Below are 26,961 nucleotides of genomic sequence, written 5' to 3'. Positions count from 1 at the left end.
TGTTTCTTTGTGCTGTTTTCAGTTTCTCTGTTTTTTTTTGTCAGACTCACGGTTTCATTACCATACATCATTGTTGGGATTACATACTGGTTGTAGATCTTTTTTTTTTAGGTGTTTGGTAAATTACTTTTAAATATCTCTCTATAATGGGGTTAAGAAAAAATTTCATTCCTGCTGTTATTCTAGCTGAAATTTCATTTTGAAGTTTATGGTTGTTTGTAATGATTTGTCCTAGATATTTGTATGAATTCACTATTTCAGTCTGTCTTTGATTTATTGCAATTTGTTTTCATTCTGGAATTATGCATTATTTTTGATTTATCCATATTTATTTGTAGACCTATCTCCAGAGTTAGTTCATTTAATTCAATAATCATGTGTTTTTTTTTTGGTGATGTTGCTGCTATTAGAATGATATCATCAGTGAATTGTAGATTGCTTAAGTATTGTATTTTCTACAATTAATTTTGTACAAAATTATTTATAGCAAATAATTTTGGTCTCTGTCAACTCCATTATATATCACATTAAAAGTTTCAGTTCTCATGGTTCCTTTTAATTTCTTTCATTTAATATTTGATCTAATTTTATGTTAAACACTGTAGAATTCTTATTCCACAATAAGTGTAACACTTTCTTCTTAGAAACTGTTACACATATATTACTATTGCATTGAAAAGAAAATTTTAGAATCTACAAAGATTTTTAATCTTCTAACATTATGCTTGGATTTAAACTCATATGAGCCACATTGTAAGTGAAACTTATATTGACATATAAAGTTATTAGCATGTAGAACCATATTAAAATGAGAAATTAGTTTTAATGGCTAATATGGACAACTTATACAACTGTTTCACTTCTGTTATTCGAATCACACAAGTCTGACACTTAAGTAAGACAATGGAGCTTACTCACTTAAAAGTACACAGGAGCTCCAGCAGTAGGCAATACTGCTCATGCTACTTGAAACATTGGTTCCACATTCAATTTTAATTCTGGACCATTATGTAGTGCTTTAGTGTTTCCTGTCTTACTATATTTTATGTGAAGGTCCCTCAAAGTGTAATAATAAATTGGTAGGGTTCTTATAATCATCACTCATTAGAATTAGCCATACAAATCTGTTAACACAAATTCATAATTGATTTGAATTGATTGCTTTATTAATTGTGAATTTCTTTCATAGCTCTACAACTTCCACTTGGTAGAACAACAGTAATGCATTTAGTACCACGAGAGAATTTGCCAGAACCAAACTCTCAAGGTAAGATATTATTAAATGTTAAATAACCTATCTCCTAAAAAGTAGACATTCCTTAGGCATGTACAAGCACATGAAATAGTTTTGCTAACTTATTTAGCTTCAGCTTTTTTGCTGTGAAAGTACAATACACCAAAAATTGCACATTTTATTTGAATCCCACAAAAGGCTGTTATTATGTAATGCATTAGTATTAGTTCCATCAGGTGGGCTTAGGATTAGATTGTTAATTTTTATCCTTTATATATATATATATATATATAGTATATTAACTATTTAGTCTACCGGCTGTGCCTTTGTTAATAATTATACTATATACTTATGAGGTGAAATATCATATAAATTTCTTTTACTAACAATTATTTTTATTTTGACTCCGAGTGTCCCTATATGTTATTATATTTGCACAAAGAATTCACTCCAATTGGTGCAATGACTTTAACTCACTCTTTCAGAATCCAACTAATCATTGACTCAATACCAAGTACAAAACATTTAATAAAACTAAAACAATAAATATACACTTCTAGCAATAATACACAACTATAACTACAGATTATATGGATCCAAGGCCTTATTTAAAAATATAAACTTGCTCTTAAGACTAAACACTTTTTCTTTCACAATCACAAAAAATGTTCATAGTCTTTTTCTCTTTCTGTTAAGGCTCTTTTCCAGAAGTTACAAGGCTCTGTACTTCATTTTCAGGATCCTTTTCATCAATCAATATAACACACATAAAGTCTTCTTGACTATATCCTGTTTTCCTTTTAGTAGTAATACTCATCAGATCAGGCACCTTTAAAACCTAAAAATCTTCTTAATCAATATATTTTCTAAACTTTCACTTTCAGGCATTCTTAATACTTATAAAACTTCCTTATCAATATTTTCTCTAAGAAAAACATTCACTTTAGAATGTAAGCAACAAGTTCTCCTTTCATTCACAATACTAAATTGACAGTCTTAACTTATTTCACCATAAAAACTTAGTTTCAAGATTTCCTTTTATTCATTACTTATTTCTCCTTGAAACCTAATATTTCCACTATTCCCTTTTCGGAATAACTATAAAATATCTTCCGACTGCCACACACAAAAAAATATCAAGTTCCTTCTAACTTGAATATTTACCGCCAATTTATAAAAACGTACAGTTTCAAGATTTCCTTTTTATTCTTTACTTATTCCTGCTTGAAACCTATTATTTTCACTATTCCCTTTTCGGAATACATTATGAAATTTCCTTCTGACTGCCGCACAAAAAAATCAAGTTCCTCCCTTGAATATATCTCGGCCAGTGTTCTAAAAAACTTCCGAACGCTCTCTTGTTTACAACTGTAACTTGGATACGCAACGCTTTCCTTGTCAGCTGTCAATCACACATCAAGTTCTCTCTGGGAGCATGCGCACTTCACAAAAGTCAGAAACTACGCACTGCAATAAAATAGCTGACTCGCTGTATCCATCAGCGCTAAAAGAAAGTCTTTCACAAACACAAAATTCAACATTTTAAAATACAACAAACTTTCTTATAAGTAACACAAATAATCAGTTTAGTAAGTACTTCAATATTTTTACTTCTTTACATGTTACTCCTAATATAATAATTTCATAATGAGCACATCACAAGTGCAGACACTGCGTGTATGAAAACAAAAACTAACAAGCATAATTAATACGTAAAAATATTCAGAATTTTTAATATGATTATTTTTACAAGATAATCTGAAAATCCTACTCTAGAGACCAAACATGAAGTTTTTACAAGCTATTTCAGGCCTCCAAATAAGTGGGATGGTGGTTTCACACTAGGTAGAACAACCTACCTAAAGATATTTGCAAAACATCCATCTATGCCCATGATTGGATTTGAACTACTTCACATCCTTCTTTAACCTCCCAACCAGCTAGGACATATATATACATCCAGCTAAACCTGGATATGATTCAGTACACCTGAATAATATGAACATGGATAAGAAGTGCAATTTGGCTATTCTGTCCTTTACAAGGTGCGATAATCCTTCACGCTGTAGAAAACACTTAACCATATTATCTCGCGAAACTGAGTCTCAGTTCTCTAACAAAGAACACAGTTGCTTGTTTTATGCTGGCAACTGGACTCTTAGTTATATTTTGAGAGACTAAAAATATAGAAATTATTTTTATTTTCTCTTTTTATTGTACAGTTTTAAATTCCAGGACAAAATATAAATCCTTGCATACTTTCTTCACTTAAATATTACATTACCTTGGAGAACCAATGTTTAATATTTTTGTGCTAATTTTGTTTAATCGCGTACTCGACGGAATATTTTCTTTGTTTTTGAAAAAATTAATTCACGATAATTATTTGTAATATTATTTAAAAAAAAAAAAAAAAAAAACGGCTGCCAATGTAGTTGTTATGTTCATCGAAGAATTATTCTTTGATGACTTTGCTTTATAAGAATAATATTCAATTCTTTAATCATATCACCAAGTTTTTTCAAAATATCGTAATCTACTGTTCTTTGCACTTTTACCTTGCTGGTTTCCCTGTATAATCGGTCTTTACAAATGAAATAAATGGTTATTATTTAAATTGATATGTATATATTTTGCTCCAATTTTAAAGTAAGCGATACTTTTGCTTATATTCTCCGATACAAAATATGTATATGTGCATGCATCAAATGTGAAATTTCATATTTTCACAATAGAATTGAACTTTATTTCGACTTTGATAGTTTTACACCTCCCCCTCCCACTGCAACACTACCACACACATCTGAAAACTGTTATGAAACATAGGTACAGTTTTTATTTAATTCGTTATTTTTCCACACAGAAACTAAGTTTTGATTATTATAAATTAACAAATTATAAATAAGAAAATATACATATTATTTCCTCATTATAAACCAGGAAGTTATGTGATATTGGGTAATAGGGGAAATTAATATTTAAAAACACTGTCATCCTACAAATGCAATATCAGAATAATATGTTTTGAATGTCTGTAATCAATCAGAAAAATGGAAAAACAAACAAGGAATTTCTGCTGTAAAATATTCAGTTATTGCACGAGGCACTTCGGTGTGCTACCCTGCTGGGCATGTTCTATTGATCTAGTTCCCAGTTGGGGTGGGGGTCAGTAAGCTCCGTTAGCTTACTGCGCAGAAAGGCTAATATTAGAAAGTATACACAATTCATTTGTGAGGTGGCTAGCAAGAGCAAAAATATAAATAATAAAATAAATAATTACGTTAACATTTTCCCTTGCCAACACACTATACATAGCATTGATGTGATATAAGTTCCAAATTTTTTGTGTGGGAGATTATATATATTTCCACAATCTCACCTAATGCAACTGTTTTTCAAATATTCCTATTATAAGATTGTTTTTTGTAAATAAGAATACAGTTAATAAGAATAAATCTCTCACACAAAATATATATTTATATATTTCCATATTTTTTCTATATATATATATATACAACACCTTAATTATATTCCAAACAGTTCTAAATAGTAGAGTAAATCATTCTCTGATATGTTTTATTTCTTAATTTTTGAAACATTCTATGTACCACAATCTCACCTAATGCAATTGTTTTTCAAATATGCCTATTATAAGATTGTTTTGTGTAAATAAGAATAGAGTTAATAAGAATGCCAAAACTTTGTCTATTAAATTTTCATGGCAGTGTGTGCTGCAGATTAGAAATTTTCTAAGTAGCACGAATATTTTTTTTATTACAAAACAGCAAAGTTTGATAATAAATATTTGCACTACAATAAAGTTCGACAGATTGAACAATATTATTGCATTATTTCTTTTCTTCTGTGGGAGCAAAACGATAAAATACATACGTGACATTATTGAAGTAGTTAAACTTTTGCTACTGTTTTACACTAAACTGCATGAGCATGTTCCCGAAGTGATTTACATTTGTAACAATTGCTTGCAGATTGAATAGTTTTAATCCCTCCCCTCAACCCGAAAAATAAATGATTATGCAACAGATATGTGCCTTTTCTCTTAAAAAATTCAAAGCCTTTTTTTTTTTTTTTTTTTTTTCAAGATAATTGTATCAAATAATTTAGAATTTTTCAATAATAAAAAAAAGTGAAACTGATCACTATAAATAAAGAAATCATATTAGGCATAAATACTGCATCAGCCTGTAAAAGAAATGTCAGGTTTTCTGTGTTAGGATGTCTGAACAATTGAAAACGAAACAAGACATTCTTGCTTGAAGCAATTTAGTGTGACTTCTGGGAAACTTTCTTTGGGTAATTTTCCTCCAGCTAAGAGGATTATTGTCCAGCATTTCTAAGACATATTTCAGAAATAGCAACCAGCAGCAATAGAAATGGTAATATTTAGAATTTTTATTTAAAAAAAAAAAAAAGAAAGAAAGAAAGAAAACAAACAAAAATAGCACAACTGAAATTTCTTTTGTGTGGTATGCATAAACAGTTTTTCATATTGAAAATATAGCATAGTATTTCTAAATCTTAGAATAATTTTAGCAGACCACTAAATAGCTAATATCAGATGCAAAGAAAGAGTACAGAATTAGAAGCTTCAAATATACAACAATATTATTGCTTTATTTCTTTTGTCAAATGGTAAACTGAAATAAGAGATTTTGAATACTGTCTGAAAGCTTTCAAACCAGTAGAAATTTAAAGTAGTTACGTTACTGAGCTCCAGAGAAGGGGAGAGGGGAGTTGTGGTAAAAAAATCTTAAAAATGAGCATAAATTTTGATTTATTCCATACAGCATATCCTTCCTATTATATTTTCAACATACCTACAATGGTTAAGCACTGGATATTACAGTAATGTGCATCCTACAAAAAAAAAAAAAAAATTAAAATAAAATCTGTTGCAATTTTAAGCAAAGAGTCTGATAAAATACCATTGGATATAAATTTTTGATACTAAAAAAGACACAGCAGTCAGAAACCGAGTAATGCAGTTTATAATCATTTGTTGTTCATAAAAAAAAAAAAAATTGGTTCCTAAAATTGAAATGTGATGATCCATATAAAGGTATTTTGCAAAGAAAGAAAGCAAAATGTCATTTTTATTTCACCAAATGTTATTTAAAAATAAAAATATTTCACAAAATATTTTAAATGCAAACAAACATTTGAAAATTCGAGAAAAGAATCTATATTGTCAGTAAAGTGAAGGAAATTTACTATTACTAAAATATATTCATTCCAAAAATTCCAAGTAACACAGCAGTACGTGTGAAGACAAGTGACTCACACCACAGTTAATCTGCTATGAAGTTTTGATCCATGAAAATTCCTGGGGTAGTCTGGCTATTTCATCCACCTCGGCCAGTAGGGAGGTTAATGTTAGACAGCAGATATGTTAATTACTTTGCTAACCATGTCAGATACTGTAATCATTACTGATATCGAAGACTAACATAATTTCACTCTTTAGATGTAAAATGCATCTAAAGGTCATCCCCCCCCTTTCCCCCATCCATCTATTGATACACACACATAACAGCACTTATTTGGATGAATGGATTTTGATGAAATTTATATTTTAAAGCTTTACTCAAACCTGTACTTTTCAGTTTTGTTTGTAATATGTCAACTTTTAATAACTAAATTATGCAAAATAATGAAATTATATTTAGGCTACTGGACAAGTTATTCTAAAACTGTTGTTCATGTACTTTTCTGGCATATGAGTACTAACTTTATCAAGAAACTAAATTGTGGAAGTTTAGCATTAAATTTCCTTTGAACTGATGACCAAATTATTATTATTATCATCCTTTTGCCAGAAGACATAAGTCCTTCTAGCATGGTGGCTACAACTCAAACTCCATGAATTACTGGGATCCTACTTCTATATAACTAACTTATGTGTAAAACTTCTACCAAATGCAATATCCGTTTTGTGTTTTTGAAGTGGCAGGGAAACTGAGTCTCTGCTGGGAGGATTAAACAGCAGTGACCTATATGCTGAATAATCGCCATGCTCAAATCAACATGACATGAGATTCATTACTTGATGTATAGCATTTGTCTTGTGGATATTCATAAATGTAATTCTTGATTTTCTCACATTTTTTTTTATTAACAGTAATACCATACCTTACAACGATCCATTCATACACAGTGTTAAGTAATGAGACAACAATTATTATATCAAAACAATGAACTATATTTGGAATTGTCAATTACACTGATTCAAAATAATTACCCTCCAACTCCACACAATGTTTACATCTGTAATACAGGCATTTGAAAGCACGGTGGAAGTCCTGAATGGAACCACATTCTTTCACCACATTTCATTTGTCCATGCAGAAACTGGCCATACACATCATTGTTCATCCTCCAGGGACCTTTCCTCTTTGAAAACCAGCAGAACACCTGTGCACGGTTCAGACAGTCATCGCTTTTTTTTTAAGTCTTGGTACACTTCTGTAGCAGTTTTTTTTCTAATTTACCATAAAATTTTATCACAGCTCTTTGCTCCATGACGTAACTTCTGACATGTTCCACTGACACGTTCTTACTTCAACAGTTGCCACGGGAAAACTGCTGCATCACCTGACTCTAAAGTTGCAGCTGCAATTACAACACACTCTAGCAATCAAAACTATAAATGCGTTTGTTACTTTTATTCAAAGGGCTGTCCTATAAAAAATCAATCTCTTTCTTTAATGGGCACATGTGTGTACGACAGTTTTAGTAACATGCTACTCTCATTAATCAACTGATTCATGATTTTCATGAAGTCTTGGTGATGTCATTGCTTGCTACATCTCTTTGTGTTTTGGTGTTTCCTTGTGAATTATAAATTGATTTTTAAAAAAATTTAATAGCACTTTTTTGTGAATATTCATTCATGTAATTCTCTATTTTCTCACATCTTTTTCATTTACAGTAATATCATGCCTATGTAAATAAAATAAAAATGTTAAAAAAATAAAATTAAATTGATTAAAAAAAAATGTGGGGAAAATCCTTATCCCACTAATGGTACAAAAGTACTATATGTTTACTAATAACCTTTCATGGGTGGGAACCGCATAAAAAATATTTAAAAAAATACAACAATCCATTCATTTGACACTTCTAGCAACATGGCACTCTCATTAAACAATTAGTGCACAGTTTTAATGACATCATAGTTCACCATATCTTTGTGTTTTGGTGTTTCCCTGTGAATTTTAAAGTGTTTCAATTTTTTTAAATGTATCTCCTACATACAACAGATTTTTCTGTAAATCTGTAATACATTCATGTGTGGGTGGGCTAAGGATTTTTTTTCTTCTTCTATTCTTTATTATTATTTTATTTATTTATTTATTTTTTTTGTAAACTTACCTCACACTACTATTGTTACAGTTATTTGAAACAAAGATAAAGCTCTCTTAATGTAGTGAAAAGTACTGCACTAATTAATCCTACAGTTATCTGTTAATGTGACAGTCTTATTGCCGAAATGGATAAACTTTTAATGGTGTAGAGTGATGACCAAACTGGTTGGCATGTTCCTTAAGCCAAGCTATTCAGAATAACTTTTGTTTGCAAAAATTATTCTAAATATTTTGTTTGTGTATGTGATGTAAGTAAATGCTTTATCTGTATCATTTACTCACATATGACTACTTAAAAGCATTATTAAACCACCACTACAAGTTAGAGTGAGGAGGCAATGCTTCACTATAAATAATATTTAAGATTAATGATTCACTATACAATGGTAGTGTAAAAATTATGAGATTATATTATATTAAATTTTTGTTGTCTGCACCATTGTAAAATTTTATTACTATTATTTCTTTCCTAATTTTTATTTCACTTATTTTAACTTTAATTTAACTTGACTTTAACCTTAACAGTCATATTCTCTGAGCTCTTAATTTGTTGCCTGATTTAGTCTCTTAATTTCAAATCCTCTCGTTCAACTTAATTCCTCCTTAGTCAATTCCTGAAAAAGGTACCCGTGGTTACACACATGGATACCTTTTTCAGGGATTGATGAGGTTACTTCTTATTTTTTTGCGAATGTCAGGAAACTTGGTGGTATGAAAATCCGGTAATAACTTTCTTCGGAAAACAATAGTTAAAAATTAAAACAAATAAAATTTATCACATGCACAAAACCTTCAGAACTAAGAAATTGCCTCTGGCTGGAGCCAATCTCTTTGTCTGAACAACTGGCGTTTTTCTAAATTGAATTTTGAAAATTTATTTGATTTCCGACTGCGCCATCAAAATTCGTAGATTGGAGTTGAATATCCTTCCAAAAAAAAAATGCTCAGCAAAACATGGAACTTTCCTCTCTTACTTATTACTAAATCTAGCAACACAAAATTTCTATTCTATAGTCATGGCTACTCAATATTCTAGGACATACAGATTCGATTTTTATGAGCAGTGCATTGGTAAATGGGAATCAGGCAAATTATTTGACAAGGAAAACAATTTATTCATACTTAATGAATGTACAAAAGGGTTAATACTAAAACTACAAGTTAATTCAGGCTCTTTACTTCAACAGCAACTTATGTTCATCATCATCATCATCAAATTCCTGCCATGTACCCTCAAGGGGTGTACAGGATATGACAGTACTACATGAAAAAATTACATCATTACTAACTTCCTATCTACAATTTTCCTCCAAATCAGTCTGTTACTTGTCAAGACTCCAACATTATCAGATCTTATATTTCTATCGTCTAAGGCACTTTGTACCATATCAATCCACCTATATCTTGGTCTTCCTCTGGGTCGTTTTCCTGCCAACCTGGCAGAGAACATTTGTTTTGCTAATCTTTCCTCTCCCATTCTATTTAAGTGACCATACCACCTGAGATTAGCTCTTATGTTTGGAAATATAATTAATCCTCTTAAGTAAACAACTCTCTTAAAAACGTGTCCATGGTATTACTTTAGCTAACACTTAGTCATACACAGAGCAATTTTACACGTGCTAAACAAAAGGCAGGCTTAGCTAAGAAAACAATATCAGCATGTAAAATTTTCACCTTAAACTAATGCTAATTTTTCTCTCACACAACTGAACAAGATAGTTCAATAGTAGCTTAATTCCTACAGTCCTCAAGTACTATTAACATGAAAAAAAACTTTAGACAAATCACTGTCACAAATTCTGTCTCTAGTAAAAACAATACATTAATCCTTACTTTGAAATAGTCGTTCATCTAGTCCACTCTAATAGATTCTTGAAATCACCTTCCTCTGTTACTTTCCGATCTTGGTTACACACATGGGTACCTTTTTCAGGGATTGATGAGGTTACTTTTTATTTTTTTGCGGACGTCAGGAAACTTGGTGGCATGAAAATCCGGTAATAACTTTCTTCAGGAAACATATTTAACACTCAGTGAGAATCTGACCTTAAGACATTTTATTGTTTTATTGTTGCTTGTAAGGGCAGAACTGGAGATGGTCCAGCTCATGGTCATGGTAGAGTGGCTATCCTAGTGGTTAATCATACTCCTTTCCAAACATATCAGGAAACATATTTAAAACTCAATGAGAATCTGACCTTAAGACATTTTACTGTTGTTCATAAGGGCAGAACTGGAGATGGTCCAGCTCATGGTCATGGTGGAGAAGCTATCCTAGTGGTTAGTACTAATGAATAAATCATACTCCTTTCCAACATATCCAATAATTCAAAAACAGAAAAGAAAAGTAAATGAAATCATAATTGTAGTATACCTCAATATGATAAAAATGAATTAAGAAGAAGGGCTATGATAGCAAGCGATTCAATGCATAGTGTGTGTAGAAGGAATGGATGCGAGTTTTTGCAAGTGTTGAGTGAGTTTGAGGGAAGATTAGATTTGTATAAGATGGACTGCTCTACACCTCAATGCATTTGGTATTAGGAGTTGAAACACTAATAACTAGTATGAGACCTAACACAGAGTCATGGAAACTAAATTATAATGGTGAGAATATGAGTGTAACAGTGACAATGTTATGTAACTGTTTTAAAGACAGGAATGGGCATTATCATGGAAATGATTACGAGGAGAGAACGATTTCAACTTTGTGTTCATTTGGTTGGGACCCATCAGAAATGCAAAGATGTCTACATGTATAAGGCACTAGAGAAGAATAGAGATCTGCAAGTTGTCCAACTGTGTCAGCAAACAAGAATATACAAAAGAATATGCAGGTAGATTATTATGTCTATACATGAATGCTAGGAGTATAGTTTGTTGCCTTGGTGAATATGTTGGGACCTCAGATTGTAGGTATTAGTGAGACCTGGCTATCAGAATCAGACATACTAACTGGTATCGAGTATAAAGAGTGCAGTATTTTTAGGAAGGATAGACAGCATAGGATGGCGGGGGGATGCTGTGGCTAATGATATCGGATGACTTGAATCCAGTTAGTGTTGAGAACTACGATTATAGTACTAGTAACAGTATTTCATGTGGCAGTGAATTTGAAACCAACTGGTGTAAGGTGGAATCTAACAAGATCAGTTACATAGCAGGTGTTGTTACAGACCTGGTGGATCAGTTGCAAGTGATGAAGAAATGCATCACCAAATAGAGATGATGGGTGCGAAAAGAGTAATCATGATGGGAGACTTTAATTATCCAAATATTGATTGGATAACAGTAAAATCTCGTGAAGAATGAAACTGAATTTATTGAACTGTTGCAGGTCAACTTCCTCAAACAGCATGTGACAGAAGGAACTCTAGGTCAAAGAGTGTTGGATTTGATTATAGTGTCAGAGGATGTTTCAGTTAAAGATGCAATTATTCTGCCTCCAGTTGATGACAGTGATCATGCAGTACTCACTTGGGAAGTGACTAAGTTTATGAATGTCCCGTTCAGAAAAGGTTGCATGCTAAACTACAAAGAAGGAAATTATGACCAACCTAGGAGTATACTGAGTTCAACAGAATAGGATCAGTTGCTGGATGGGAATAATATTTGACAGTGCATGTGAAGCATTTAAAAATCCTTAAATGGTGCAATGTTAAAATGTGTCAGCTGAACTGGCTATTCCTTTGACCAGGCTATATAATTTTTATCTCAGAAAGGGAAGATTCTGGGAATGGAAAGATTGTATGGTAATCCCAGTGTACAAGGGTGGTGCAAAAAAGATGGATATATCCAACTATCGACCAATCAGTATCTCAGGAGTGGTGGCGAAGATTTTGGAAAAATTGGTTAGGGCTTGCCTTCAGAAATGGGTTGACAGTGAATCTCCACTTTGTGATAAACAGCATGGGTTTACTAAGAGAAGGTCATGTTCACATTTCAACTTACTCATATTCTATACCGTTGAACTAGACAAGGGGAATGGATACACCATGATACTTTTGGATTTTGCTAAGGCTGTTGACAGAATACATCATGGAAGACTTCCATAAATTGGAGAATATGGGTTCTGATTATAAATTATTGCCATAGATATGGGGATGGCTAACTGACAGATATCGAAAAGTGGTAAATAGGGGGGGGGGTGAGTCTTTAAGATTTAAAGTAACTAGTGGTGATAGCTCAAGGATCAGTCCTTGGTCTACTGTTATTCAATCTGTACATTAATGATATTGGGAAGGATTTAACAGGTGACATACAGCTATTAGCTGCTGATGCAGAGATAGGTAGCTGTATGTCACCTAAGCTGCTTATTGGCAGTACTTGCAGAATTTGAATAGGCTGGAATTGTTGACATGGGAAAACGGATGTCAGTTCAGTGTCAGGAAATGTAAGTCATGCACTTTGGTGTGATTAGATATCCAATGTTATATTATATTAATGGGATTACGATAGAAGAAACTGATCAGGCTGGAGATCTTGGAGTGTTAGTAGATAGCAAGTTGAAGTTCAGGGGGACATGTATCAAAGATTGCAAATACAACTCAAAAGATAATTGCAATGCTGAAATGAACTTTAACATGTAAAGATAATCATTTTTCCTCTTCACAATGGAGAGAGAGAAGGAGTGTGTTAAAAAATGATCTCAAGATTGTGAAATACTGATTATGAAAGCAAATTGAGAATTTATAGGCTGCAGACACTAGCAAACAGGAGAAAGAGGGATGATATGATTGAGACATACAAATTTCTGAAAGGGTCATAGGATTTCAGTTGATGGAATTTTTTATTTTATGGAGGGTGGGGAATGGACAAGAGTCCTTGGAAGCTAAAAATGAATTCCATTAAGAAGGGGGGGGGGAAGAGGACTAGATTTTTCTTTCATAGGGTGGTGCATGATTGGAATAGATTACCAGTGAGTGTTTGTGAAAGCAGTGTGAATGAATAGAAGAATAAACGTGATAGCTGGTGCATATAGTATGTGGCCTCCCTCGATGAGTCCCTGACTCCCTGGAGATCTCTCTCTTAATAATATCCAGCTTCATACTGCTCTGGATTCAGTAGTAATTTTCATATCTGTGGGATTTCTTATTACATTATGTTCCAATTTATTTGCCACTGGCTTGCAAGTTAAATGCAATTGAATTTGAGAATCTTATATTGCAACTGCTTCAGCTTATACTTCTTATGGGTGACTTTAATGAACATAACATTCTTTGGTATAGTATCAGCATGAATGCACAAGCTCAACAGCCATGCCCTCTCCTTCTTAATGGAGTCGATACCTTTTCCCATATATCTGCCTGCTCATATTCGACTATAGATCTTATGCTTCCCTGATCTTTATACTGCTCATTTGGGATGTTAAAGAGAACATCTGTGGAAGTGATCATTTTCCTGCTATTTGCACTATGTCTTCACATGAAAATGTTCTCCTATGCAGATACTTCTGTGGAAAATGGACCAGGCTGACTGAAATACCCTTTCCCATCTTGCAAAATTTAATGCTGAAGCAGTCAATCAAACGCCTATTAATAAAGCAGTGAAGTATATTGCTAATTGTATTGTCCAAAAACATCATCTCAATTTCCACTCTATTCAAAACCATGGTGAAATCCAGAATGTCAAGCAACCGAAAAAGATCTATACATTGCATGAGGTATATTTCATAGATATCCCCCACCACATCAAATCTGATAGCCTTTAACATAATATGCTTTATCCAAAGCACGTTATCTGAGTTTTTATTCTGATATCTCATGGATCCAGTTTACATCATCAATTAATCAAACAACCAGTACAAAAATTGTATGGGATAGAATACAAAAAATGAAAGGTATATATAGAATGCACTGTTTGTCTGCTGTGAAACATAATGGATGTGTTGTTGCTGATCCTAAAGATATATACTTTGGAAGATAATTTTGCTAGAATCTCATTTCCTCCTGAATTTTTAATATTGAAAGAGCAACAAGAAGAACAGCAACTAAACTTTTCTACCAGTGTACTATTAAGAGCTCTTCTACTCTGTTATGTCAGTGTAGTCCTGATGACATCCATTATGAGATGATGAAACATCTTCCATCATCTTCTATGGATATCCTTCTCTTATTATACAATAGAGTACTTACAGAGGAAGAGTTTCTGGATTCTTGGTATAAGTCAGTTGTCTTTGCCATCCCAAGACCTAGAAAGGATCCAACACAGTCAAACAGTTATCAACCTATTGCTCTGACTGTCTTTGTAAGATATTGGAAAAAATGGTAAATGCAAGGCTTCTCTGATATTTAGAAAGCATCACACTTCTTTCCAATATCCACCGTGGCTTTCACAGACTCCGATCTACATTGGACCATTTCGACTGCTTAGAAACATGTATAAGAGATGTTTCTTTATACATGTTTCTAAAAAACTTTTGACACAGACCAGAGATGTAGCATATTAAAAGACCTCTTTAATCGTGGGCCTAGGGAACACCTTCCCATTTTTAATTAAAAAGCTTTGTCGAGCCAAGTCTGAGTTGGAAGTATGTTATCTCAGCCATATCATCAAGAAGAGGGCGTTTTTCAAGGCTCTGTCTTAAGTGTGACACTCTTTGCTATCAGAGTTAATTCAATCACTGAACAGCTTCCTCCCACAGTAGGCAATGCTGTTTATGTAAATGACTTCACAATTTACTGGATTGTCAATGAATTCATAATATTGAGGGTAATTGAAAGAAAACTTCAACAAGCAATTAATTGTCTCTTCATGGACTCTTAGTAATGAGTTCAGGTTTTTGTCAAAAAAAAAAAAACGTCCACTTCTGCAATAAGTGCTGGCCTGGTTGGCCAAGTGGTTAGCGTATCTGCTCTCCAGCCAAGAGGCTGCCAAGGCATGGGATGTTTGTGATTGTCTTTCACCTTCATACATTCATTCATCCGAGTATGTGTGCACACTCCCAAGATGGACTGGGTCACCATGGGAGTAGTAGACCCAACCCTCCTGCAATTCACCCTGTAGTAGGTTGAAAACAGGCTGATCATCATCTGCAGTAAATGTACACTTCTGCCAAAAACATCCCTTCACTCATCATAATTTAAGAATGGTACAAAATATTATTCCAGTAGCACCAGAAGCCATGTTCTTGGAGCCTCATCCTTAAAAGAAAGCTTAATTCTTTACATGCATTTGTCAATCAATTTAGGGACAGTTGCAAAGAAAGCACTGACTTTCCTTCACACTCTTTTTTTCTACAGAATGGAGTAGTGATCAGTGTTCCTTGCTCCACGTTTATCATGCACTTGTATGGTCAAAACTTGATTATGTGTCCCAGGTTATGCAAGGGAGAGCACTCTCCAATGGCTGGACCCTGTCCATCATCAGTGTATACGAATAGCTACTGGTGCTTTTTGCACATCACCCATTCAAAGTCTTTACATTGAAGCAAATGAACTTGCTCTATCTCTTAGACCAGGGCTGTCCAAAGCACTGCCTACAGGCCGGATGTGGCCCATGGTGCGATTTTGTGTGGCCTGCTTGTGGGTTTCGATTTTCACAAGAGAAAAAATAAAATAATCTGAATCAAATGCGTGTTAGATATTTTAATTCTATCACTAATCGATAATCTCGATGTTGGTAATATTATTTGGTGTATTTACATCACTATATACCCACGTGTTTTTCAAATATTAGATGTGTCAAAGAAGTTTCTTATACTGTTTTGTTCCAACATGCATGCTCCGGGTGCTCATGACGAACGTGAGTGTGCGATTAGTGTTGTTCATTTGTTCAGCTATCAAGGCTGTGTCACTGCTGCTCACCAAATTACTAGATATGCATTGTGATGCGGCCCTGGGATATTTTTTTTTTTTGTAATGCGACCCTCGGATTAACTAAGGTTTGGACAGCCCTGTCTTAGACCAATAAATTGTCTCTTACCTATGTCTTAAAAATAGTCTCTTCCTGTTCTTTTCTTTACATTGGGAAGCTCAATATCAGACATGTCCCTTTGCTTTGCATGTTACAGAGATCATGGGAGTTATTGGCATAAATGTTATTTATTTTTAATGATATAGATGACAACACAGAAAGATAAGAAAATAATATTTATTGACTCATTTTTATTTAATACTGATATTTCGCTGGTATTATATCCAGCATCTTCAGAGCACAAAAACAGTTTGTCACAGTACGTGAAACAACAGCAATTTGGTATAACAGTGGGACTAGTTTAAAATAATTGTAACAGACAAGACAGTGCAAGGAACTAAAGTCCTAATTTGGCGCCATTTTTGTTTTCTTCTAATTGATCTTCTGTGAAGGGATATCCAAGGCATGGTCTGTTAGCCCGACTTGCCATAACGATATGCCGGATGTATTATTTTACATTTACCAAGGTGGATGTCAACAGTTCTTTCTGCCTGTCCATACTAAGCCCAGTTACAAGAACAGAGCACTTCATAAACTCCTGGATGTGATAAAGAAGAGAGTTTGTTCTTAGGTGAATGGATGAGAGTTGCAAATTTGACGAGGTTTAAATGCAGTGCATAGCTGGTATTTATTGTGAACTCTAGATATCTTTTCAGATGTGACTTGAATGTATGGGATGATAACAGTTTTGCTGCAGTCTTGTGTGGTAGGCAGTGGAGGAGGATTTCTGGGGTGCATTTAGTATTGAGATTATAGCCATTGGCTAAGAAGGTGTGAAGTTTGTATATATATTCTTTAAATGAAATCGCATTATAAATGACTATTTGAACGAAATTATATACCAGCAGTCTGGGATATTTCTTGAAATAGCATGTTCCCTACAGACTTACCCAGTCCTTTGTGAAGTTTTCATTGGCTTCTTTTGTATCAATAGCTGTGTTTCTGTGATGCGTAAAGTTTGCGTTATCGTTCTCCATCCCCCATGCAAACAGACTAATTCCCAATATAGACATACCAATCGGCATATGCTTACGTATGCTTAGATATACCTCCTCGCCACAACCTCGTGTCCATTGGGCACTTCAGATACACAAGTTCGTCTTACTGCACTAGTAGTAATAAGAGTATACAGCCCTTGTTGTGCCAAGGCTAACACTCTACACACACTTGCACAGACAGTTGAAATAACCTGTTACTGGCTAAACACAATCGGCTAATTAATTCTTCGCATTCTGACTTCAGCACATATTCCCGATATGTGCAGTCACTGTAAGGGATACTATAATAGTATTTCATAATTAAGTTTACATTTATTATAGATTCCCATCAATTTTCCTGTAAATTAATCTATTGTATGAATAGTTATTAACCATAATTACACAAAGCATACAGGGAAGCATGTATTTATGGTTAAAATATGTAGTACCAAAATGGCGGTTAAAAACTGTCATTGATTTTCACACATTCAGGAATATCCAAAATTTCTTAAGCTGGTAACCTATTAGAGGCTGAATGGTTGTGGATAGACAGCTCAGCAGCAATTCTAATCCATTCACCAACTGCAAGTGCAGACAGCATATTTGTGGAATAGTGCTGGTACGAAGTTTCATTCTGCTTAAATCTTTATCTGCGCTATACCAATTAGGCATCTGCCAACCCAGGTGTGAAGTGAGTGAGTTCAGCAGCAAGAGCATTGTCATTGGAACAAAGAGCTCTTGCTCTGTGAGTTAGTGTTTTTAGGATACCATATCGTTGCACTGCATGATGGTGTAACTGTTTGTGCAAATTTTCTACAAACAGAAAAAGATAAGGAACCATCTGGAAGCCATGTGATTAGTGTATCCAGGAAGGGCAGACAGTCATTAGCTTCATGTTTCATTGTGAAGTAGATTTTAGGGTGTTGGCTATTTAAATGTACTAAAAATGTATCCAATGTGTCTGGACCTTGTGGCCAAATAGCAAACACATTGGATACATTTTTAGTGTATAAGCACTGATTTCCTTTTGTGGGATATTGTTCTTGAGAGGCTTGGAATGAAATAGAATGTTGGCCACATCCAAATGTGTATTATTAGCTGTTGCTGGATGCAGGCCATATATTCCTTGTTCAACAGAAACCGTTATTTTAGCTTTTGGAACTTGTCTGGGATGTTGTTGCTCGCATCCATAGCGATCCTTAAGCTATATACGTGTCCCCTAGGTGTTGCTAAATGAGCAATAGGCAGCCAGTCCATCCTAAGGATCTCCTGACCAAATTCATGATGTCTACTGAATATAGTGACTTGCAGAAAAATGTCCTAGACTTACCGCTATATAATTATATACATTAACAGCTTTATCCATTAGGGCTACTGATGATAAATTTACAACGACACGATCTTCTTGTAATTGCAGTCATTTCATAGCACTATGATGCTGGAGGATTTCAAATTTTTTCTGATGCCAGTTTTTGACTATGGTGAATTCTTTATTAGCCATTGCATCAGAGATACTGTCAAGATCCTAAAGTTCTGTGTTTAAAACATCACACAGTTCATCGCATAGAGCTTTAATATTTGCATTTATTTTTGAGAGCTCCACACAGGTCATGTTATTCTGTTCACATAATAGTGCTAAACTCACCTGTTTTTAATTGTGATGCAGTTTGATATTGTATTGTATTGGTGTCTCGGCACCTCTTTAAGAAGACTAACCTGTTTAGCTGCTGCACCAATTTTAACTTCCACTTACTGAATTGTCATGACTTGCATATGATACCATCTCTGTGAAGAATTCTCAAGTGCATGGAAAGGCTTATGTGTAAAGGCTTGGGAAGGTTTACACATAAGCCTTTCCACAAGTATTGGCATAAATGTTGACAACATTACGTGCACCAAACACACCTTCATGGCAGCTTTAAACTATATCCTGTAACCTCTCACTTTGTTAACTACAGAAGTCTCACACTCCATCATCTGTCTACCCTGTAATTGTTTAATACACAACAGAGTGGCCCACTCTGTTGTGCATTATTATTGTTATTATTATTATGTGACACCTCCAAGGAGTCTAAAGACTCATTGAGGTAGGGCACCTATTCTACAACTCTCCATCTCCACCACTCAATTCAACTACAGCGAACCACAACTACCATTATCATATACACCAGTGCCATCTACTGCCCACCACCATCGCTAGTATTTTCACAGACAATCACAAACACCCATGCCTATGGTGGGATTCGAACCTGCAGCCTTTTGGCTGGAGAGCAGATGCACTAACCACTCAGCCAATCAGGCCGGCCAAATCAAATCAAGATCTGAGACCTCTATTGGTTGCAGTAATTATATAGCAGAGTTGCATGCCATTCGGCTTGTACTTGTGCATATAAAAGAAAAATACTACCAAAAGTGTGTAATTTATACAGATTATTGAGTTCTTTACAGGCCATCTCATTTCCTTCGTATAGTGCTTTGTAAGGTTTTACAACTTGTACAAAATGAAAATCCTTCATTTTGATATTCATTTGTGCTGAATTCCCAGCCACATTGGAACTAAGAAAATGAGATTACAGATGCAGCTGCAAAATCAGCTCATACTTTTTCTATGTACTATTTGACAGTCCCATATGCAGACTTCAGACTTGGTAAGATCAAAACTAATTAAGCATTGGCAGTCTTCATGGCAGGAAGCACTGACAAACAGATTGCTTGAGATTAAACCTGAAATTAAGTATTGGCAGTTTAGCCATCTAGAAACAGAAGAGAGGAAGTTGTTCTTGCTAGGCTCTGCATTAGTCGTCTTTTTATTTACTGAGGGCTGATGACCCAACCTACGTATGAAAAATGCAACGTCTCACCAATTGTCATATTCTGTTGGGGTGCCAGCACTTCACATGAGAGAAAGGAATGGAATTCCTACTAATCTAGCTGAGCCATATACACTCAGGCAGATGTTTTCAGATTCAGACAAATTGCATGATGTTCTTAACTTACAAAGAATTAATTTATTTAAGCTCATTTGATTACAAATTCCATTTTTGTGTAGATACAATTTTAAAATTTTATTTTTTGTGCAGTACATATTATTTACTTAGTTATCACTATTATTATTATTTATTATTTACCTTCTGTACTGATGCAACCTTTGCTGTTTTTGCACAGTAAACCATAAATCAGTCAACCTTATCCAAACACATGCTCTGACCAGTTAACTAAAATAATTCTTACTACACTGAGGACCTTCATTCCTCACTCCACTGCACACCTCTGACTTCTACCCAAGCCCTAGTTCTCTAAAAAATGTGCCTTGCTTTCCATGATAAAAATATAGCATATATTCAGTGACTCGAGTCAAACCTTCAGCTTCTCACTCAGTCTATACTATGATTTTCTAGAGCCCGACACAAGTGTCGGGCTCTAGAAAATCATCAACAAATTCCAAGCAGGCTTCATAAGAGCAAAATACAATAAGCTGTATTGGCTGGCATTCTAGCCAATCTTTGTAATTGGAAATGACCATTTATAAAGATGACCGATTGCCATTAATTGAAGGTATTTTAATATTTCAAAATTTAAATATTAATTGTTTAAGTAGCATGTTATTTTTTATTTTAACAGTGTAGATTGCAAGTACATGCAATCTGTACCATTAAAGTTTTGCCACCTTTCTGACATGCAGAAGGTGGCAAAATTTTCAGCAATCTATTCCAGATATCTGGATTAATTACTCTGAAAGGCTTAGCAGTGACAGAATAGTAGAAATGACCAAAGAGGAATTTCAACATAAGCAGGTTACATATAAATACTTGAGTAGAAAAAAGCTGTCAGAAGTTTGAAAAATGGGAAGGCAGTGGAGTAGATGATATTCAACTAGAAATACTCATATACGAAGGTATAAAAATTTTGCAGTTTTGCTAAACTGCATAATTCACAAGGCCTGGTCAGAAGGATGAATTCCAGTTGAACTCTGTGAGAGAAAAATCTAGCTCTCAGCCTTTTCTTAACTGCCCATCTATAAAAACAGGAATAAAACTGAGTGTGAGAATTATAGAAGAATTACTCTACTAACTGTTCCGGGTAATATTTATACAAGCATACTTGAAAAGAGTCTAAGAAAAATTGTGGAAGAGAAACTTGGATAAGAGCAAATAAAAGTTGTGAAGATCATATTTTCACTTTCTGACAAATAGTTGGGAAATCATGCAGATATAATGAGGATCTGTATTTATGTTTTGTAGATCTGAAAAAAGCATATGACAAGGTGCCCAGCAAAAAGCTTGTCAAAATGGTATTCATTCAATTCAATGGTGTTCCAATTATCTAACATAATTGGAACATTATACAGAGCAATATGTCTATATTTTTGTGAGCAGTTAGAATTGACGGAAATACAGGAAGATGGTTTGCTGTAAAATCAGGAGTAAGACAAGGGTGCACACTATCTCCACTCTTATTATCTCATCTATATGGATTAAATTATGAAAGAAAGTGGCATTAAACCTGATATTAGAATTGGAGATATCAAATTTAGCTTTGCTTTATGCAGCTGATATACTCCTAAAGAAATCCACTGCAAGTCTCTAGGATTCGCTAACTAAATTGAATAACAGCTGTAACAAATTTAGGATGAAAATCAGCATTAAAAAGACCAATAACTGTGAAAATAGGCAGGAACATAAAAAAAACTTCAGCCATGTAGTCACAGTTATTAGTGTTGATTATCAGAGACCTCCAGGGAATGGACTCACTAAGTTAGGCAGTAAATCACACATAAGCCATCATATACCTTCTCTTAAACTCATTATTTCAACAAGCAATTGTTCTACTCACTCACTACTCTGTGAGAGAAAAATCTAGCTCTTAGCCCTTTCTTAATTGTCCACAAACACTTTGACAGATACCCCCCCCATCCTCTCCCCACTTTCCATAATGAAAATTTTAATCAGTTGATAACCTATAACACCTTTCAGAAGTTTTGTAGACCTTTATCATATCACCCCTCTTTCTCCTATTTAATAGTGTATGCAGTTCACCTACTCTCAATCTGTCCTCACAATCTACATTCCATAATCCTGATATCATCATTTTTTGTTATGCTGCTTTGCACTCCTTCCACAACTTCTTTATCCCTTCCAAACCCAGGAGACCAGATGACTTAGTCATGTAGGTGCAGTCATATCAAAGCCTGGTAAAAGATGCACAGCAGCCTGTTTAACTTTATATGTTAGTGTTTGTTTCAGCATTGCAGTTATCTTCCAAGTTATATTTGATTTCTGCAACATGACCTTTGAACTTCAGTTTCCTATCTATCATAATCCCAAGATCCCTAGCCACATAACAAACTCTTTCTTTGATCCCTAGATGTTTACTGTAGCAAGTGTTTATTGTAAATAGAGATGTAATATCAAAGCCAACCATAAATATTTGAATGTTAAAAGATATATTTTTAATATAGTTTTAAAATGAAGAGAATTATTTACAAAGCAAGGAAAGTTGCCTGGCTAGACTGTATATATATATCAGGGGTTTTAAAATTGTGGTGTGCATCTCTCTCTCTGTTGGGAGGGGTGAGACCCTTTCTAGATTGGCACAAAGCACAATGTTGTTGTTTATTTACAAGCACAACTCCCTCATGTACTCCATCCACTTATTTTAATATAGCATTAAAAACACTTGCCATTAATATACTAGGTTATAAATTTAAAATAAATATCTCTAATGTATAACTAAATTTTACTTTTTCATTTATTTTTATTTAAATTTTATTTTTTTAGCATAGTGTTTATTGACTTTGGTTATAGTAATCATCTTGTATAGTTTTTTAAAGGCTGTTATTACTGGTTTTTTTTTTTTGGGGGGGGGGGTAAATTGAATCATCCAGAAGCTTACTACATCCAAATAATGTGGTTGGTCCATTGTTTGTTATTGAAGAAATTCAAATTTATTAAAGCTGCTATAAGAAAAAATATTGAACTCCTCCAACAGCATTTAGTAGGCCAATGACAAAAGTCTGTCATGATCGCATTTTTGTGAACTGATCATTACTAACTTTAATAGAAAAAGCTGTGAAGATTTGTAGTCGAGATAGTAAATTTGTTATCACACTTAAGGACATAATACCTAAATTGGAAATAATGACATTCATTGAATATTAAATGTGGAGTTTATGAACTATTTCCTGTAATAGCCAACATTTGTTTGGATGTAGCAAGAATCTAGCAAATCCAAACCCCCAAAAGCAGTATTCCAAAAAAGAAACTTTAAAAAAGTTGTTTTCTGATATAATGCTACTGTTATGAATCAAACTGTAGTAGAACAAAAAAAAGAAAAGTGCATAATCTTCTAAAAGAACATTCTACTTACCAAATTATAGATCGAATCCCTTTTTATGCAGGGGAGAAAAAAAACTTACATCTTGACCCAAAGAAATCATTCACTATCCTTGTAATTGGTTGCATGTTTCCTTCTTTTATCTTATGTTCATAGTCTTAATAAGACAGTTATGTCATTAGGGAATTGCTGTAATTTCTCTGGTATCCCCCCCCCCCCACACTCACACGTACACACTAGTCTTCATTTTTGGCATCTGTGTGCAGTTTGGTTGAAGTTGTTCCAGTAATGTATGTTTTGCTATTTGTCCTGTTGCCCAAAGGGAGGGGACATCAGGTGTGTATGTGGGTGGGGTATTGGCAGTACCCCAAACTCTGATTATATTGTGCCATCATAGTGTATGTAGTTTCTGCCAATATAGAATATTGGCTGTCAGTTTGCTTGGATTAATCCAAAATTTCTGTTCATTCAGCTTCTAGATGGACCTAATAATAATGATGTGCCCGATAAGCATTGAGGACAGTGAATTTGGTTGGAGTTTTCCTTAGCCTTGACTTTAAGTGATCCTAGTTTTAGTTATCTTACTTAGTTGGTTACATTCCAGCGGCACAGAACAAGTGCTCACAACAGTTAAAAGATGTTTTTTTGTAATGTGTAATTGCTTTAACATAGTATTTCATTGCCTTACTTCTGACTTAAAAGGGAACTGCTGAAACATTAAGATATTCCTCTGTTATATTAGTAAATACTTAGTTTGAGATATACTGTATATGAAAGTTGCTTATTATCATAATACTCACATTATGTGTAAGTATTGTGCTCCAATGAAATAATATTTTGCAGTTCTTGCATTGTTACTCTTACATTTACTGAATGTGCATAGATATTTCAAATAAAAGCTTTATTTTTGTCATTGCAGATCAGCGGCAGAAAAGCAAAGAGAGAAGCAGTGGTTGTTGCAGCTCCACATGCTCAATACTATAGACCAGTAGCTCCCGTTGGTTCTATACCAGCAGTTTAAGATCTTCATTCCTTACATCCCAGGGAAAAGCCAACATCTAGCATGTCCTGAGTTTTTAGTATCTAAATGAATTTACTTTATCACCTCAGGATAGCTACTCCAGTAAAGTCATTTGGGAGGCCACTGATGTTTGAGAGAAAGCAACTAGTCTGCTTATATTGGTTATGTTACAGCTGAAAGAAAACTAAACTTGTCTGTCAAAAGTGCCCATGTAATGTTCTCTGTCATCTTGAGTTCTTCAGTGGTTGAAGATTTCCAGGTAAAGTCCTAAGCAATGGCATGAGGAATTGTAGAAGTCCCTCCATTGTCGCATATGTTAAATTTTTCAAGATTAAATTTGTCACTAGAATAGCACAAAAGCAAACAACTCTTGTCCATGAGTGATATATATATATAATATATATATATATATATATAGTTGGATGGATGCCAACTTGTTTGCTACAATGTACAAATTGTTTCTATTCTACAGACCTGGTGGAGTTCACTGGTTCCTAGTGGGCACTTACAACTACTAGTGGTGGTCTCTGCAAATTGTTTGGACAGAAACATTCCAGAGTGTTATGTGATAAAAGGTTGTGACAATATGGCTTGAGTGATTGTTCCTTAGGGACAGATTAGATTCTTGTTTTCGATATGGTTGAAATTGGTTGAACAATGTCTGAGGGAGAATGAGAAGAGAGAAAAAAAGAAGAAAAACTGTGTATCAGTGGCACTGACTGACTGCACCTTCAAGTTCTGTAGTTGTTATTAGTATTGTTAAAAGATGTATATAAATATATAAATATACTTAAATTACATACAAGGGTGCCCCCTCTCCTCACCCTGTTTCATCCCTCCCTTAAACTTTTAATAGGTAGTTGAAGAATAAAACTACTTGTAGTGAATATACACACACGCATTTATACTTTCCCTCTCTCACACTCTGCCCCCTTCCCTTTTTTTCTCCTTTTTCCACATATTTATGTAGTCTAAAAAATGGACTAAATGGTTTTATGCTTGAGAGCACACTCCTTTGTTTCATGTATGATTTTATTAAGAGTAAGAAGTTTTAGCTTATTCAGATAACATATTTCAGAGCAGCTGAAAGTCACTTGAAATTGTTGCAAGATTTAATCTAATTGAATGAGATTACTTTTGCTGTAAATTATTGTATATTTGAACAGTACAGAATATCATTTCTGTAGTGCACACCTTGAATGATTTTTATATCCCCTCCCTTCCCCCTCCCATTTACCAAATGATAACCACCTGTAGTCACTAACAACGATCCAGGTGGCAGTGTATATTAAAGCTGTGTTGTTGGACCATGGCATTGTCAGCTGTATTATAAACCTGTGTAATCAGAACTAGCTTACATAGCGACAATTGTTCCAAGATCTGTGTTGAAAGCTTTATTTTATGAGAATTGTTTATATAAAATGTGGAAAGTTCTGTGGAGAAGTATTTTCCTTTTGTGTCCAAATGCTGCCCTTATTGGAAAATACTTTCTCCACAAGGTTTCTTTCCTCCGGTGTCTATAGTGACGTCTTGCTCTTTGTGCAATGAACTTTTAATTCTACTGAGACATTTAGGTTTTATGTTCTATCCCTGTACATATGTTGTTACTCCATACAGATATAATAAAGTCACTTAAGCAATCTAGTACCTTGTGGTTGCTGTTTATGCTTTAATAAAAATAAAAAAAAGTATTGTTATTTATGTCATGATATCAAAAATTAGTTGAATATATACTGAAACCAGGAAGTGTTGCAATCCAAGATGAGGATGTTTAATCAAATAGTTATGGAGTGTAATACAGCAAAGCATTTTTTGATATAGTTAACATACTATATAAGAGTATCAACAGAAGTTCCAGTTTTTTGGGGCTTTTATATGAATCTTCAGTTTTGACTTAAATGCATTAATTTTGTATACAGAATTTCAGCTGAGTTACCTGCTATGTTATCTTTTTATGAACAGCACAAGAAAGGTGAGGCATTTAAAATATTGGAAGGAATCTTAATAGAGTGATTGACATCAGTGGAGAATGTTTGCAATGGATCTCAGTTAAGCCAGTTTTTATTAATAAAAATTTATTCATTACAGAAAAAA

General features: G+C 34.0%; 1 protein-coding gene across 2 annotated transcripts in view; it reads left to right on the top strand.

The window, feature by feature from the left end:
* LOC150100706 (ubiquitin-like protein 3) overlaps positions 1 to 26,511 on the top strand; it is a 101,056-nt gene extending 74,545 nt beyond the window's left edge. For both annotated transcript variants that reach the window (XM_090401544.1, XM_090401545.1), the window contains exons 4-5: positions 1,190 to 1,267; positions 24,766 to 26,511. In XM_090401544.1, the coding sequence (XP_090257670.1) occupies positions 1,190 to 1,267; positions 24,766 to 24,830 (143 nt within the window). In that variant the 3' untranslated portion in view covers positions 24,831 to 26,511. The remainder of the gene's footprint in view (positions 1 to 1,189; positions 1,268 to 24,765) is intronic.
* Positions 26,512 to 26,961: the final 450 nt, after the last annotated feature.

This window comes from Typopeltis vanoorti, chromosome 12 (genome assembly GCF_054136105.1).
Source record: "Typopeltis vanoorti isolate ZY-2024b chromosome 12, IOZ_Tvanoo_1.0, whole genome shotgun sequence".
Taxonomy (NCBI): Eukaryota; Metazoa; Arthropoda; class Arachnida; order Uropygi; family Thelyphonidae; genus Typopeltis; species Typopeltis vanoorti.
This window is presented reverse-complemented; position numbering and strand designations above follow the sequence as displayed.